Here is a 16856-nt window from a genome sequence, read left to right on the forward strand (position 1 = left end):
AGTCGTGCTGCTTCCGGTGGAATTTGAAAGGCAGGCCTTGATCTGTGTTCAAGAAAGCTTTCACTGCTTAGTGCATTTACAGTCTTGAAGACAAGTGTATTGCGAGCGTCTGCTGCCCAAGTGGCAGCTGTACTCCCAAAAAGCACGGGGTGTCACTGATGGCAGGGATAGGCTCGCTGCCTGCAGCCCGGCTGCCCTCTGCTGTCACTGCAGCTCGGTTCTTCTGCTCCTCTCTTCCTTCCACACCAATCTTGACCATGTACCTTGTGTGTCCTACTCTGGTTTGTCTGGGTACCTCTGCTTTACACACAGGCTGCTGTGTAAGGAGCTCAGCCCACTTGTGCAGCTGTTTCGGGTAATAGTTATGCTTTCCAGCTTCCATGAGACCTACCAATTTAATTCACTATAGTTGCTTGTGACTGTAGTCACATCGACTGCAGATTTGGGCTGGCAGCCTCTGCTGCAGGTGTGGCTGATGCCCTGCTGTCCTGGCCTTTGGGAGGTGCCATTCCCACATCTGGAAGCTGTTTGATTTAGGGGGAACCACTGTCCTAAACTACCCCGCTTTTTACAGCTGGATAGAACAGCTGGGCTGCAAGTAGCAGGCAATTGTCAGAATTGTTTTCTCCCATTCCCAGTCTTGAATGCCTGGAGTGGGAGCAAACTCCTCCATCTGTCCACAAACCCCTCAGGTGGGTAATAATAGATGCTTCATATAGAAAAATTCAATTAGACTTGACAAGAGATGTATGCTAGTGCTTCCTTGCCAGGGCCCCATCTTGCTCTGTTCTCTTGCTCTGCAAGAGACTTGCTGTAAAAGCTATTATGAAAAAATAAAAAAACCACCTTTTATATATAATGGCATTTATAGCCAGGACTGGCTGTGGTGGGCTTTGTAAAACAGAAAATTACAGTTGGATCTCATACAGCTGCAGCCACCAAGATGCAATTGGCTGCCCAGGACACCAGGTGTCAGCTGCTGGGAGTGGGAAAGGTCTGCGTGGGGTGCTGCAGCTTTGGCTTCTCTTAATGCCTCTGAGTATTAAAGCAGGCAGGGTAGGAGGTGTATTCATGCTGTGTTCTTGGCCAAAAGCGAGTAATTTATGTCAAACTCTCCCTCTGGTTCTCATCACCCAGCTGCTTTGTTCCAGCACGGGGTGTTTTGGAGGACATTCCTGGTGTGTGTTTGGTGTTCAGTGGCCTGTCCCAGAGGTGGGTGCTGGGTCAGGGAACAGAGCATGTACTTTTTTCTGGGAGACTCATAGTATAATACAAGGTACAGTGATTCCTGTTTTTTGGATAGAACTGCTTGACATTACTCCACATAACGGAAAAAGCATGCTTAAGCTCAGAACACAAACAGCCAGCACACAGGGGAAGATCCACACAAAACTGTGTTATTTTATTATGTTTGCCTGGACTGTGGCCTGGCAGGGCTGTGGTTTGGGAGGCCAGTGTGCCCCAGGCATCCAGGTGCAGCAGTGCAGAAAGCCTGATGAAGCAGAGCATGCACATAGTGAGCAGCTCGGATGCTCTCTCCTTTGGCTACGGGTAGTAGTAGTTACACTGCGCTCATAAGGGTGCACTTTGATGCAAAGTGGCATTCAAAGATGCATGTGCTGGCAGCCCAGGAAGGGAAGACAGGCAGGTGGACACAGAAATGTAAGTGGCCCTCTCTCTAGGCAACACCAGCTCTATCAAGGGGATGCTCCTTGGAGAGGCCTGACTAGCAGGGCAGGCTGGGCTCAGGGAAGCCTGGGTGTCCAGGACGGTGGCTCAAAGCCCTGAGCGCTATCAAGAGGCACTGGTGGGGGTGTGTACAGTGTTGTCTTGTCAGTGAGCACATGGAGTGGAGGGAAACGTGTATGTTCTACACACACTGTTAGTAGGCAGGAAGAACTGAGACCAAGTGGGGCTAACAGCAGCTTTCTGCTGTGTTCTCAACAGCACAAGGTCTATGCTGTTCTTTCTTCCTTTTTTTTTGCCCCACTCTTTAACTTCCAGAAAATATGCCCAAATTACCGCTTAAAGTTAAGGAGTGCCGAAGTCTGGGAAGCGGCAGGAGGGGTGTCTAGCTCAGGCTGGGTGCTAGGGTTTAGCAGCTCAGAAGTGAGGTCTGCAGGATTTTTAGGTTATCTCCCTGATGGAGAACATCAGTGCAAGTGGTGAGGCTGAGTCTAACATGGTACATTCACAAATCTATTTGCATCCTTTGCATAGTCATCTTGAGGAAAGAGGGATGGTGGCCCCTGGCACCTTGTACACACATTCGTGAACAGAAAGGTTGTATGTTCTACAGCCTGCAAGCAGCACCATGCAGAAACCATCCAAAGGCCATGGGATGCTCTGAGGGATTTCAGCTCCAGCATGTGTGTCCCAGTTCAGCACAGCTATGGCTCCACTGTCACGCTGCTGTTGGTAACACGTACACCATACCAGCCCTTCCAGAACAGCGTGTCCTGGCCACCGTGTTCGAAGCGGACAAAGCGGACTCCAGGCCCGTAGTCAGAAAAGGTGTGGGAGATCTTCGGGATGAGAGATAAAATGGTTGTTGGTAAGCGTCAAAACACCATGAACCCACCCTACTTTAGTGCACAGAGCCTTCAACCCCACCTGCCCCAGTCGCACCTACCAGGCTGGGTAACAAGAGGACATTTACAGTGGGAGTTACTGGGAGGAGCTTTGATCCCACTGTTGTTCAGAGGCCATTGAACCTCTCCCCATTGGGAATCTCCTTCAGCTTATACCTGCAGTGGTGGCTCAGCATGTTTCCAAGTTTTATGTAAGGCAGCCTTCCAGAATGATACCTTTGTTCAATCACAGGTTCATGGCTCCACAGAACACAACAGAGCCTTCTCCTCCAGGAGAACTCTCCTGCTTCTCTTTGCTTCAAAATATTCCCGGTTCATGCAGGTTGGGTGTCACCTGCTGAGCCCACAGCTGTAACTCACCTCAGTCCAGCTGGCATCATTGTCCTGGGGGATGGTGATAGTCTCACTTTTGTACTCGGCCAGAACATCCTCATTCTCTGAGAGCAGCTTCACACAGAGCTCGTAGAGGCAGCCAGCATCGCTGCGTCCTGCGTACCTGCAAGGAGATCCCAGCTGCTGGCCTCACCTGTGCGGTGGGTGAGGTTTGAAGGCCCAGTGCAGGTATATGCCCTCCTTGCCCTTCCTTCTTTCTTGACTCTCTGCCTGCCTTCTGAGGCATCCTTGCTACTTACCAGTCTCTTACCACAACTTTAGGCTGTGTTGTATCCATCAGCTCTTCCCAGTAGCCCTCAGCCCTAAGGTCAATGACCTGAGCCTTTCGACACCACCTGAAATGAGATATTAATGGGTATCACAATCTCTCCTGGGACTGTGGAAATGAAAAATGTCCCCTTCCCTGAATAAGTGAAGAAAGCAGCCTTACTCATAAGATGTAACAAAGTATTTATGGACTTCTTCACTAGGGAATTCTTTTCCAAAGTCCCCTGGGAGATCTTCAATTTTCCAGCCATCACCTCCGTTCTCTACCTCTCCCCAGTGCTGCAGGTCTTCTGCAAAGGGCATAAAAGAAACTCAGATGAGTCTTAGTTTCTGCGGACCTGGGAAATCCAATCATCTTTCACTACAACCTTTCTCTTGCTTGTGAAAGGTACCATGATAGATGCAGTGCTAATATTGTATGTAGACTATGGAGATGTTTGTTAAGTAGAGCTCAGGCATAAAACATTAGTCTGGTTGAACTTAATATTAACAAAGTTTAACGCTCCTCACCAAAATGGCTATGTACCTGGGGGAAAGGCTTGACCTTTCTTGCCATGGTTTGGCAAGAAACAACCTGGAAACCCAGGTGCTGTTACTGTCACTGCACCGGACAGGGGTTCTGCAAACAACATCTTTGCCTCTCCAGTGGGATTCTGATCCCTGCAGGGGCTTGTATAGAGTTGACGTCAAGTAGAACCCTTTGCAAAGGCTGATTATCAAAGGCCTTCTTGTCCATTAAATGATTTGACTGCATGCAAGAATAAAATGCTGCAACCTGATGGTAACTAAAATATTTTTTTCAAAGACTGCAGATGTCCAGTTCCCAGTGACTGGTCACATCTATGAAATCTCAGCCTTGTTTATGGCTGTCTCTCACCTTCACCACAGGGGTTCTTGATGAGATTCTTCCTTTTCTTGCTCAGGAAGTAGAAATTTTGCCAGTTCTCTGCATTCTCCTGTGACTCTGCTCCAGTGAGGCCTTCCTGCTGACACTTCAGGATCCAAAGCGCAGCTCCATCGATCAGGTTCTTCCACTGGCAGCAGACCAGGCGACACGCCAGCACCAAATCCACCGCAGGTATGGAAGCCAGGATTCTGATCAGGACCGCTTCGGGGAGGGACTCCATCCTCAGGCCAGCTGGATGGAACTTTCTGAGAAAGAAGGGGGAAAAGAGCAGTGACACAGGGTCCTTCAGACATGGGGTCTCCTGTCCCCAGTGATGTCAAACACTGACACATTAGAAAAAAGAAGAAATAAGCATGTTGTCTGAAAGCATGACTTTGGGGGCACAGATTGCTTCCTAACCTCAAGGCCCCACCCCTATTAAGTTAATACCTTGAAGCACGTGAGCAGATTAATATTTTTTGATCTCAGAGAAGCCTGTAGTTAAATCCATCCACAAAATGCAAGTAGTTGGCATCTGCAATCGCGGACAGTGCCAGTTTCCCCAACCAGAACCAGTCCTTCTAGAAATCTCTGCTGCTGCAAAAATCGGCATCTTAGCCCCGAGTTCCTCTGCAGAGGGGGCAGCATATGGGTGTTTGTTCTGCCTGTAAGAACATCACAGATGACAGATGCTGCAAAGCAGTACCTAAATATCAGTGGTGAGCATCTTGCCAACCGTACTCACAGTAGTTCATCCTGCATCCAAAAGGCCTTCCCTCAAGGGGCTGGCATAGGATCTCCTTAGTCATGAGCCTGTATAAAACATAGATCTGAGCATAACTGAAAATAACTCAGTTGATATTCTCTATTATTCCTTTTTCTATGGCCTTATAACCTGAGCAATTAAGTCAGAAGTGTGTGCTTTAGCTTCATGTGCTAATTCTGCACTGACTCCCAACAGCTCTCTGCTGCCCTGAGGTCTGGGGCCAGGAATACAGAAACATGAGTGTGCAGGTCCAGAGCCCCATGTCATCAGTGCGGGACACACTGTGACACTGCATTTATCTCAGCTGAGTCCTGATGCTGGGAAGCTGCTGAGACTGCAGCAAACTGCACAGATGCAGCCAAACTCCCCAGGAGTGAGTCAATAAGCCCAGGAGAGCACTGGGAACACAGCATGTGAAATGTCCTGGCATGGTACTTGATGGCAGCACCAAATCTGGCAGGCTGGGGATTGAAATAGGGAGCCACTACAGTAGCAGCATCCTAAATCCAGATGTTCTAGGTGCAGAGCTATCCTGTGTCCTCTATCTGCACTGCAGGAGCCAACTGTCATTTAAAACTCCTTGGCTTTTATGGAGGTAGCATTGAGTATTCTCCTTTTAATTTTTTTTTTTTTTTTTTTTCCATTTCCATTTCCACCACCGTCCTGAAGGGTAAGATTGGGTGGTGATCTGGGTTTTTTAATGCAAAAAGAGATGATGCAGGTTTCCCCTCCCGCAGGAATTGCACATGCCCGGCCCGCTGCCGGCCTGGCAATGGAGCACGGCTGGTCCCCTTGCTCGGCAGGGATCCCCATGCACTCGGGGCTGGGGTGCAAGACCCGGCTGCCTCCCCTGTCCCCCCGGCACCCTCCGGGGTACCCCCGTCCCCCTCAGCGCACTCTGACACCCTCTCCGCCCCCACCCTCTCCCATCTGCGCCTTCCCCCGGTGACACCCGCGGTGTCCCAGCGCGGTGTCCCCCCAGTCCGAGCGCTCCTACCTCCGGCGCTGCTGGGCGGGCGGCCGCGGCTCCGGGGCGGGCCAAGGCCGGGGCGGGCCGCCCTGATAAAGGGCCGTGTGGGCGGGCGGGGAGGCCGCGGGTCCGCCCCGAGCTCCGCCCGCTGCGGAAGAGTCGCGGCGGCCTCACATCCGTGTCCGGGGAGCGCAGGTGGGGCCGAGGCCGGCGGGGGGAGCGGCTCGGCGGGGCCGCGGCCCGCGGGCGGGCGTTAGTAACTGCTAAGAACTCCGCTTATCTCCACAAGCTCTGCGCTGCCGGTGCCCGGGGATTTTCCATCGCGTAAAGCCGTGGGTCGGTGATGACAACCATTTGCGACCTCCCCGAGGATGTGCTGGTGGAGCTGCTGTCGCTGCTCCCCGCCCGGGACCTGCTCCGCTCCTGCAGGCTGGTCTGCTCGCAGTGGCGGGACGTGGTGGACCTGACCACCCTGTGGAAACGCAAGTGCCAGCGGGAGGGGCTTTACGCGCAGAATTTGGACAGGAGCGTCACCGACTGGAAGATCTTCTACATGCTCTCCAACTTGAAGAGAAACTTGATCAAAAACCCCTGTGCTCAAGGTTTGTTTGATCATCTATAATAGGCGGCTAAGAGTTTCCCAACAGTCAGAATGAGTCAGTGCGCTCCCTGCACTGCTCACGTACTGCTGGTGTCACGGGACTGTCCAGCTGCTGTTGGGTCAGATCCACAAGTAAAAAGCTGTAATAAAACTATCATGGGTAGATAAAATGGTGAGAAATACGTAAGTGTGGTTGTGACCAGAAAAACCTCTGGAATCACTAAGGCCTCAGCACTGCAGACAGTGGCAGATAATTTGCACAGCAAGTACAATGCGGTAACGAAACTATCAGGTGTTGGGATTAACCATTTGGGAAGGTTGGGAATGTACATATGACTACAGTAATTCTACTTTATTACTGATTGTGAGCATCTGATTGGTCAGAAAGTTGCCACCTGTTGCCCTGGCTGCCAACAGCCACATTAAAAGTAATGGCAGGGTAAAGAGAAAAAAATACAGTGTATCTGAAAACTCATCAAAGAAGGTTCTTAGTATTGTTCTGTAGCTGATTCTTTAACAAAAGCAGAGACACTGCTGGAAACCAAACTGAGGTCCTAACACTCATCTCCGCTATCTGTTTTTAGACAACTTCCGGCACTGGAAACTCGATAAAAATGAAGGAGATAAATGGAAGATTGAAGTTCTGCCTGGACCTCATGGAACAGGGATGCCGGACCCCAAAGTAGACAAGTACTTTGTCACTTCATACGGGTAAGAACTGGACTCCAGTAATCTGGAGCTGGGGGACCTGCGTCCTCCTGTCTGTCTGCAAAAGCACCACGGGTAGAAGGCTCGAGGCAAGTCACTGAACCTTAGCCCGTGTGAGGAAAAGGAAAGAGTGTAATTAACCTTTTATACTAGTTAGTCTAAAGAAACAGAAGTATCACTTAGACAGGCAATTGCAGCATCTGCTAAACTTCTCTGTCCCTACCAGGAATCCCTGTAACATTTTTATAGTTGTGAATAATCCACATGGGATCTCTGCTTCTCTTCTACTAAAGCTGGTGGGCAAAGGTTACAGTTTGGCAAGCTAATCAGATACTTACCTGGCAAGGTCAAAGCTTGGTAACCTCTAAGAGTGGTAGGTGTGTTTGTCCTGCTAACAGCATGCAATAAAGCTGTCAACAGAGGATTAGCTGCTTTTACACCCAATAAGCAGTGGTTTCCCATTACTACAAGTGCAGGGACTCCTCTTAATCCAGTTTATAGGTAACTATTCCTTTTATCTGTGAGTGAAGCTAATCACTTCACTTCCTTGTCTAGTTCTGGCTATGGGAAAAGATATGGGAAAAGCCTTAGCCATGTCAGCCTTGAGGGCACTCAAGAACTGGGTGGGCTTTTGGTGAAAGTAAATTTGTCAGGGAAAGTGTGGCTGTTGAGAGGGAAGAGATGTGTTTTGTGAAATTGCGAATGTCTCTATTGCTGCTGCAGGCCATGCTTCAAGTCTCAACTCATTACCCTGCAGAAAGAAGGATATTGGAATCAGTTGATGGATGAGAAACGGCCTGAAATTGTAGTCAAGGACTGGTAAGTGTGTGCACTGAATCTAGAATGTCTGGCATTGACCTAGAGATAAGCTAGGCCTCTGAAGCTTTTCATGCTATCGAATTAGTTCTTTATCTTTTGGGAGTTGTAGCTCCTGAGTAAAGCATAAGCTAAATTTATTCAGTGGGCTGTGAGGAGGTGACAATCCTGTGAGTAGCCAGATAACTGGAAGTTTTAGAACTACTTCTTAGCTATGGGGACAACATTCCTTTTCCTCTGCAGACGGGCTTGCAGGCTTGCGGGCTTGCAGCCTTGCAGGCTGTTTTTGAACACTTAAGAGAACTGAATGCTGTATCTACAACCCTGCTCCTTGATTCCCCCGCCTCTCTAGGTATGCTGCCAGATTTGACTGTGGGTGTCGCTACGAACTCACCGTGCGGCTGCTTTCTGAAGACTACATTGTCCTTCAGGAGTTCCACCCCAAGCCAGTGGTTATCGAGCAGTGGAGCGATGCGATGTGGAGGGAGGTAAGCAGGAGCTTTACATCAGTATCGTCATGCTTGAATCTTGCAAGTCTTACCTGGCCAAAAGTCCCCTGTGGACCTACTTTCTCTGCTCTTCAGCCTCCTCTACTCAAGGCAAAAGTCCTTGCTGTTGTCAATGCTGAAGAAGCAATGGTGCCAGTTTTCACTTAAGCTTTTGTCTAAATAACTTGGTTACAAGAGCACAGTTCTTGTTTTTATTGGATCAAAAAGCTGTTTTAAAATTACTGCATGGATGTCACTTAAAGTATTGCAAACATTACTTTCCTTAAACTACTAAACACATTTAACTGGTTTGATTGGCTGTAGATTCCCCATTATGTTGTTGCTTACATGACAAACATACCAAAGAATCCAACTTAATGTTACATTTGACTTGGAGGGGATTTCAGGGTAAAAGGCTGAATAACAGACTTTTTTCTCATTCCTCAAAAAAGGGATATGATGCACTTTCAATTAGAGATATATGAGAATGATCTTTATCTGAGACTAGGATGCACATACTGTAGTTGTCCTAGCTTCTAGGTCAGTGCTGGTTTTCTCTTTTCTCTTCAGATTTCTTACACCTTCCAGAATTACCCAGCTGGAGTTCGGCACATCTGGTTTCAGCACGGAGGCCAAGACACCCAATTCTGGGCAGGGTGGTACGGGATCCGAGTGACAAACAGCAGCATCACCATTGGGCCCCTGACAATGTTATGAAGGCACGATCTAAGTGTTTGCTCTTACCTCAGGACTGTAACCAGGTGGTCTCAGGTGCAATTACTTGTTTGTACTCTCTTCTGGGTGAGTGTCCCAGCTTTGTCTTGCACAGCTAATTCTTAATCACAGCAGAACTTCTGCAAGCCCAGCCCCTTGGAAGGACTTTGGTCTTCATCTTTCATCTTCCTGTTCCATGGACATTACTGCAATTACTAGAGCCCTCCCACAGGAGGAAGACTGGGACAGTTCAGTATGACATCTGTCTTTTCTAGTTAATATGGCATTGTGCTACAGCCAAAAAATAGGTCTTGAATAGATTAAAAGGCTTTCTTGTTTGTTTATGGAATAATCTGAAATTAAACATTTTAGCCTTATTATACCTGTCCTCAAGGGCTCTGCTACAAAGAGATTTGTTTTGTATATTTTCCTGTTTCAGTTTATGTAGAAAAACATTTCTCTTTCACATCAGACCTTTCATAGCTTAAGGAAACTATCAACCCTTTTTCTTAAGTGCTCTGTCACTGCTCCTTAATTCCTTACTGTTTCTATAAGTGTATATGATCAAAATGGTGCATACCTTTCCTGTCCAAATACAGCCCATAATTGTTTGAATAAAGAGCAAGAGAAGGAGGAGATAATGAATCTCCTCAGGTGGCTGCCTTACAACATAAGTGCCTTTTGATTGTGCTGGGCTTTTTCCCTACTACCTTTGTACTACCAAAGTACTCAGTTTGTACTGAACGGTCTAACCCTTTATGTTAAAGCACTGTACAACCTCAATCTATACTATTCTTGCTCTTTTCCTTGGAGGAAGCAGGGAAGTGCTATACTGGCTGTCTTATGTCTGACTAACAAGCTCAGCTCACTTACTACAAACCATGCCTGCTACTCCTGTATGCATAGAGCCAATACTAAGGCCTTCTTTGCTTTCCTTTGACAAGTGCAGAGTTAACAGTTTCCCTTGTCTGTTCTCTGTTAGTAGGACATTTGCCAAATGTCCTTGCTGGACAAATTCCACCTTGCTAATGCTACTTATTGGGTGAATGCTCTCCCACAGAAAGGGGAGACCAAGGTTGTAGCCTGTCATGGGAACTGACAGATCCTGCATATGTTCCAGAAAAGGTATGGAAACATAGTGGAAGCTCCACATAAAATACAGAGCTCCATACAAAATAGAAATACTTCCTCACATAAGGAAGGAGGCTGGTTTGGACAGAACTCAACCTAGTTCAACTGGGGTAAAACTTCATATTTATTAAAGATTACTTGGGACAGTCACAGTGTACAGACACTACGTAAGGCCTCGCTCACTTTTAGTATGAGTCTGTTGCTCTAGCAGAGCATATACCAGACTGCTGTATATCGCTACCAGTGTGCAATGGAGATGCCCTGTTGAGAGCTGGATTTGTACAAAGCTGACTGCATCCTGCAGCTGGCTGTATCCAGAGACTCGCTGTAACAAAACCTGTACTCACTCTTGCACACGAGTGTACATGGGAAGAGGCTCTGGCTCCACATTCCAAGTCAGTTCTATATACAGTGGTAAGAGCACTTGAAATAAAGAGGCAGCAGCTGCTCTACATTCACCCAGAAGGCCAGCTGAAGAGACGCTTATCAAGGTATGGTTTGTGAGATATCTTATTCCACTGGAAGATCAGATGAAGCTTGAAGGCAAGGAAGATTTAAAATCAGGTGCTTTTGTGGGCTCGCTCTTCTACATACAACTGCATCTGGAGGAGAGAAACAAGCATCAGTTCCATGCAAGTAGGAGAATGGAAAAAAAGTCTGCAACAGGCTAAACAGGAAGAATTTGTGCCTTCCCCCATAAACAGGTTTCTTGTTTTATCATGAGTTGTGCCCTGTTTTGATTCCTGGCACAGACATCCGCTAGGCTAAGGTACAGCTCAGCAGTATTGAAATTGTTACCCTACAGAAAACAGCAGAGCTGGCAGCAGCATAGACAACACTTAGAACTACAGGCAGTTTTGGCCACGTCTCGGTCCAGAATGCTCTGCTCACCTTTAAGATATCCGATGTCATAGTTTTCAGGGGAATAAGCCGGGGGTCATGCATGTGCACGTCTTGTTCATCGGCGAGGATCCAGGGGAAATCCTGGGGGCAGGAACAAAAGGTGCTTTATTTGGAGAGAGGCTGGCAGGCTCTGTAAGGTGAGCTCTTTATCAGCACTAGGTCAGCATTAAGTAAGTGAGAGATCTAGTGGCTGAGGGAAGAAACAGGGAAGTCAAACCTTTCAAAACAGCAAAACTTAACACATGCACGCTTGGTCCCAAGGCTCAGCCTAATCATCTTCAGTTACAGCATCAAACTATAATGTTAACCAAGTTTACTTGTTCCAAAGGTGATGTGTCACTTCTTTAAAAGATATACTCTTAGCTGTCGCCAGCTAGCATGTTCTCTGCATTACACCAGCATCTAACTGCAACTCCAAAATACTCAGGGCATGGATTTCTGTCCTGCCTTGCAAATTTAAAGGCTGGCCTACTATAGTACCAGTTTCTGTTACTAAGCAGTGCACAGTAGACTTTCATTTTGAAACAACTTTATACCTCCCTAGCTTGCAGTTATTTGCCTTAGGACAACCAAAATAACTTGGCTCAGGGAAAAAAGCTTCCCTGTACTTAAGCAAGCATTCTTAAAAGACAAACTTGCTTTAAAAAAGTGACAGACACACGCTTTCCTTCAAGATAAAATGTATTTGTGCACTCAAACTCCACTAGTTACTTGAATCTTAGTCTTCCTTGCTATTTATAATCATCCATCCACACATAGTGGATGTGGGATAAGGGGTTTTTTTTGTTTGTTTTGTTACTTAAATTCAAGTACCCATTCTATATGTCAGAGCACTTTTAAAGTGACTGAGCAGGCACGACGCAGTAAGCATTGTTACAATCTAATTCCACCATTGAAGCAACTATTATCTGCAACCGTGGCTGGTGTGTGGTGAATGTGCTCAGTCACCTCACCAGTGTAAACCATTTAAATGCATTTAAAGCAAAGTTCTGAAGTGCATCACGTGAAGCTGACGTGTGTGTGCAGAATATCTAGTGGCTTTAGAGATGCCAAAACTCTGTAGTTCCTAATCTTTATGGGTTGCTCACACACAGTCATGTAGCTGAAGATCTCACTCACCTTTATCACCTGGATCTTTTCCATATTCCGTGTAGCAGCCTCTCGTGTATGAACCAGAACTGTGAAGGTGCAACCTGCAAGAGAAATGGCAGGCTCCAGATCAGGGGACAACTAACAGAAGATCAGACGCTGCCTAGTGTTGTCTCAAGTCAAGCAACACCATGCTATGAGGCTGTACGGACACGTTTGTGCTTACCTGGGGGATTGTTGTCAAGCACAGCATCGCACACACTGATCTTCAGGATGAATGCACGCAGCAACTGCTCCACGTGGGACAGCAGGGACTCTGAACTGGTGAGGAGACAGCAGTTACTGCTGTGCAGCAAATACTGGGGCCTGGAGCTGCTTCCAGAACACCTCTGCAGAGGCAGGTGTCAGGTGCTGTGAGGAAGGACTAACAGAAGCTTTACCTAATGGAAAGAAGAGGTGGTTGGGTGATCTCAAAGACGAATCTCTCCACAGGGTGGTGCTCTTTATCCAGGATTACAACTACAACCTTCTCCACATCATTCTGTAAGGACAAAGACAGAAAAACCCCTTCATTAAAGCAGGCTGTCTCTGCCCCCACTGTGCTTCACCTACTTCTGACAAAGTGGGAGTATGCTTATTTGTTGTGGCTCACAGCACTGGCAGTTACCCAAAGCTTGAGCGCTGTCAAATTATTATTACTGATCAGAAAAAAAAAGCTTTTGCAAAGCCATTTCTTGCTAGATGTTAAGCTGACAGCTTATTGCTGAGGCCTACGGAAATGAAGTGCGCTAGATAGCTCATCTGTCTAGATGCTATTTTGGAACAAAGGAGGAAATGTACAGCCATCTTGTTCCATCACTTGGGAATGGACAATGATGAGGAAGTTAAGATATGCTTAGACTGGCCAAATATAGCAGCTTTGTACTACTGCAATATAAAACTGATCAGTTTCCATTCTTTAAATGTGCATTAGCTTGTCTGCAAAAAGCAGAGAATGCAAAATCTGCCAGCATCCTACAACCTGAAATGTTTCAGATGGTCACACCTTTCTCTCGCAAAATGCAGAGTTCAAACCTACCTTTACTTGCTGGTTTACAGCAAAGCATTCCAACTATTCTGCCAGGTAGGTGTTTAACGTTTTGCTTTTGAATGCATTTAAGTTAATGTGTAGGATGAGGTAAGTGAAAATATATAGCTCTATATCCTCATGTGCATGTATTAGATACAACTAAATGCCAACGATCAGCAGTAAGGCTGGGCCTTAACTGCAAGGAAAGGTTATGGATGTTATATTTATTTTTGTTACTAACTTTATCAGCTAGTATATTGTGTATTTGTAAATAAATTCTGCAATGAAGACAGTGTTTATGTCCACTTCCTTTCTACGATCTTACCTTCTCGAGCAGTGGCTTTACACAGTGCAGCGTGTCCTGGATGTACTGGTTCAGCTCCGGATGGCAGGACATCTGTGCAAATACAGTGAACAGTCAGAGCCATGGTCTGATGTGAACCAGGACAACACTAAATGGGAAGATTTGAACAGAAGCACTAGTGTGTTACAAGGCACTTGATTTCTCTTCAAAAATGAGTTTGTCTGGAAGTGGTTTAGATTGTGCTGGTGAGTGCTGACTGACCCCTGCTATTTTGCTTGTTTGTGTGGCTGTCAGCAGAAAAATCTCCTACCTGGACAGGTACATTGTATTTTTTCCTCTTCTGAAAGATCCCAATAGGGTAAACTTCTCTGACGTATAAGATAAGGTGAACAGCCACCTCCAAGAATTCTGAAAGAACATCTGCAACAACTGAAAAACAAATGTAAAAGATGCTGAAGTAGGAATGGGGGGAAGCATGCACAGCAATACCATATACTCATAGGAAATGTTTTCTAAAGTATTCTTCCTTGCATAAATTTCAGCTGCCTCCCATGGTAGCAGGAAGTTTAGGGGTAGAGAAACCTTCCAACAGCAATATCACAAGCTCAAGTCCCAACAAGAAGCCTTGCAAGAGTATTTACCTTGCCCAAAGTTAAGGTCCTGCCGTGTGAGAGTGGTCATCTTTCCCAGAACCTGGAAGTAATCACAAAAAAAGATTATTTATCCTCTGGCTCCTGTACTATTAATACAGCCAGTTCATGGAGACGTCCACTCCCCTAGTGCCACTGAGCTCAGACTCAACAAACTGTCTTTGCGCTTAGTCAACACCCATATAAACACTGCCGGACAAATCCACTGAGCTCACACTGTGTCAGATTTAAGCACCCTCCATAACCAACACCACATCATCAGAACTCACCAGCAGTGCAAAAAACAAAGACAGCATCTTTGCTGCATCCTGGTTCACACGGCAGACTGACAGTTTATTCACAATTCAATTTCTGCTATTCTTGAATTAGGCTTTATTTTAAATAAAATCACAAACGTGAAAAAATCTGTTCAGTTCACAGTTCTTTGCTGGCTCCCTCCCTTTATGGTGCATTTGGCTGGGACTGGAAAATTCATGATTCCTAAGACACAGGAAAGTTTAGACAATCACTTCTTAGTAGCACAAGGAACACTTCTTTTTTTAAAGCCACACGAATGCTCTTATAATATACTAAACCATGCCTCTTTTCTAATCCCTATATTCTATTATAACACAAGAACTTCTTAGTTTTATGGGTTTATTCTCACCCCACCACCATGAAACTCTGCTTGTTCAGGCCAGGATCTGCATCTTTCCACTGACACGACACAGGCACCCATCTGCTGTGCGTTACCAACAGCTTCAGAGCATCCCCCTCTCTCTAGTCCCACGGAATCCAAACCCTGCACAGGAATTTGTCACACAGAATCATGCAATATCTCAAGCTGGAAAGGACCCATAATGATTGTGGAGTCCAACTCCATGCTCCTCATAGGACTACCTGAAGCTAAACCATATGACTGAGAGCATCATCCAGCTGCTCCTTGAACTCTGACAGGTTTGGTGCTGTGACCATTGCCTGGGAAGCCAGAAATCTGTGACAATTAGAAAGGGCAGCATATTAAATAGCCAAACTGAATACCGTGTGCTGACACTCAAACAGCAGACGCTGAAGCTCAGCTCTTCTTAAATAGTGGAGTTTGTGCCTTGCACATGTTAAGCTACAGCATACATAATTTTCTATTACAAGTCTTTTTTTCATATCTATACTCTTTGCATGGATGCAAACTCTAACCACTACGAGCAGCACCACTGTTCATGAGCTGTGTATGTCTTTAAAGGCCTCCAGGAGCACTGTGGCTCCATCAGAACACAGGTGTCTGCCACAGGCCTCTGACAAGCCACAGTCATTCCTATCAGTCGTTTAGCCACCCATTTTCAAGCAACTTCAGCTATAACAAACCACGTTTTTCAGACCTACAAAGAATTACTTCAACTTTCAGAAAACAGGGAGCTAGTTTCCTCTCCCTTTTAAAATCAGAATCTTACCATTGTACACAAAGAATCCCTGGAATATTAGTGATCCGGCTAGAATAAACAGAATTAAGATACTTAAACATTTCACTGACAACCCAGCTGCAGTGATTCTCAAATTGGTACAAAAGATCTGTAGCATAAAAAAAAAAATCTGTGTTTTTAGGGGTTTAGATTCACACCCTCACCTAAATGCCCTCCCTTCTTAAAGTGATGCCCCAGTGAAACAAGAGCATCCTGAGACATCCACCTTTAAACACAGTCACCTGAGAACCACACATTTCATACTCCCTCAGCTTAAGGTTTTGGAGCTGCTGACTGAAGTAATGCTGCAGTTAATGGCCTTTCATCTATACATTTTAATTTGCTGTCTTATTTGTACACAGTTTCCAAAGTCATTCCACCTTCCCAGGATAAGGAAGCACGGAGGGACGGTTCGGGGAAAAGGAAACCCCACGCTTTCTTAAGGACACTTTCTGGAAGCCAGCAAAGCCTTAGTGAAGAAATTTCAGACGATAAGGGCAGCAAAGAAGGCAGGGACATTATGTAAGTTATAATCCATCATCACCAAAGTGCCCATATCTATCACACGGGCTCCCGCGCTAGCCCAGAACAAGCAGCACAGGCCTCCTGCCCCAGCCTGAGCTGCGCCCTGCGGCTTCAGAGGCAACGGGGAGTCCCAAACCCAGCACCGTTTCTGTAACGACTGGACAGACAGAAGGACAGACCGCAGCTTTAGGGACAGGGACGGGCACTGCACGGAGCCCGGGTCCCGCCGCCCCTCAGCAGAGAAGCACTGCCCGTATTCCGGCATTCCCGCCGCACTGCCGAGCCGCCGCTACCGGGCGATCACACCGACCCCACCGCACCGCCCGCCACTCCCCCCGCGTCAGCCCCGGCTCCCGCCCGCCCGGGATCCCCCGGGACCCTCCCGATGGCCGGCCCCGCCCCGCGGGTCCCGCTGTCCCTCACTCACCCGCCGCTCCGCTCGGTCACCGTCACCGCCGCTCACGCGCGGCGCCCAGCGCGGGAGCCGGGCGGCGGCGCGAGTGTGTGACGTCAGAGCGGCGGGCGGCCCCAGCGCCCCCCGGCGGCGGG

The 16856-nt window shown here is 47.1% G+C and overlaps 3 protein-coding genes across 6 annotated transcripts; 1 reads left to right on the forward strand and 2 right to left on the reverse strand.

The window, feature by feature from the left end:
* Positions 1–1376: 1376 nt before the first annotated feature.
* On the reverse strand, positions 1377–6034 carry LOC102090986 (F-box only protein 2). Of its 3 annotated transcripts, none has more exons than XM_065038025.1 (6): positions 5901–6034; positions 4129–4399; positions 3415–3541; positions 3224–3319; positions 2952–3087; positions 1377–2525 (listed from the first exon to the last, which is right to left on the reverse strand). In XM_065038025.1, the coding sequence occupies exons 2-6, from the start codon at positions 4376–4378 to the stop codon at positions 2391–2393; spliced, it is 744 nt and encodes a 247-aa protein (XP_064894097.1). In that variant the 5' UTR covers positions 4379–4399; positions 5901–6034; the 3' UTR covers positions 1377–2390. The 3 variants fall into 3 exon arrangements, with proteins under 3 accessions (XP_064894097.1, XP_021137436.2, XP_005514305.2); XM_021281761.2 differs by having other exon boundaries at positions 4129–4403; XM_005514248.3 differs by lacking the exon at positions 5901–6034 and adding an exon at positions 4588–5073 and having other exon boundaries at positions 4129–4403.
* Positions 6035–6216: 182 nt separating this feature from the next.
* On the forward strand, positions 6217–9577 carry FBXO6 (F-box protein 6). Its single transcript, XM_005514246.4, has 5 exons — positions 6217–6475; positions 7059–7185; positions 7906–8001; positions 8351–8486; positions 9057–9577. The coding sequence occupies exons 1-5, from the start codon at positions 6217–6219 to the stop codon at positions 9201–9203; spliced, it is 765 nt and encodes a 254-aa protein (XP_005514303.2). The 3' UTR covers positions 9204–9577.
* MAD2L2 (mitotic arrest deficient 2 like 2) lies at positions 8685–16839 on the reverse strand. 2 transcript variants are annotated; one of them, XM_065038027.1, is made up of 9 exons: positions 16735–16839; positions 14338–14389; positions 14007–14125; positions 13718–13789; positions 12764–12864; positions 12550–12644; positions 12354–12427; positions 11223–11315; positions 8685–10933 (listed from the first exon to the last, which is right to left on the reverse strand). In XM_065038027.1, exons 2-9 carry the CDS (start codon positions 14375–14377, stop codon positions 10892–10894), a joined length of 636 nt encoding a protein of 211 aa, XP_064894099.1. In that variant the 5' UTR covers positions 14378–14389; positions 16735–16839; the 3' UTR covers positions 8685–10891. The 2 variants fall into 2 exon arrangements, with proteins under 2 accessions (XP_064894099.1, XP_064894098.1); XM_065038026.1 differs by lacking the exon at positions 16735–16839 and adding an exon at positions 14616–14865.
* Between the last annotated feature and the right edge of the window lie 17 nt (positions 16840–16856).

This window comes from Columba livia, chromosome 21 (genome assembly GCF_036013475.1).
Source record: "Columba livia isolate bColLiv1 breed racing homer chromosome 21, bColLiv1.pat.W.v2, whole genome shotgun sequence".
NCBI classification, from domain to species: Eukaryota; Metazoa; Chordata; class Aves; order Columbiformes; family Columbidae; genus Columba; species Columba livia.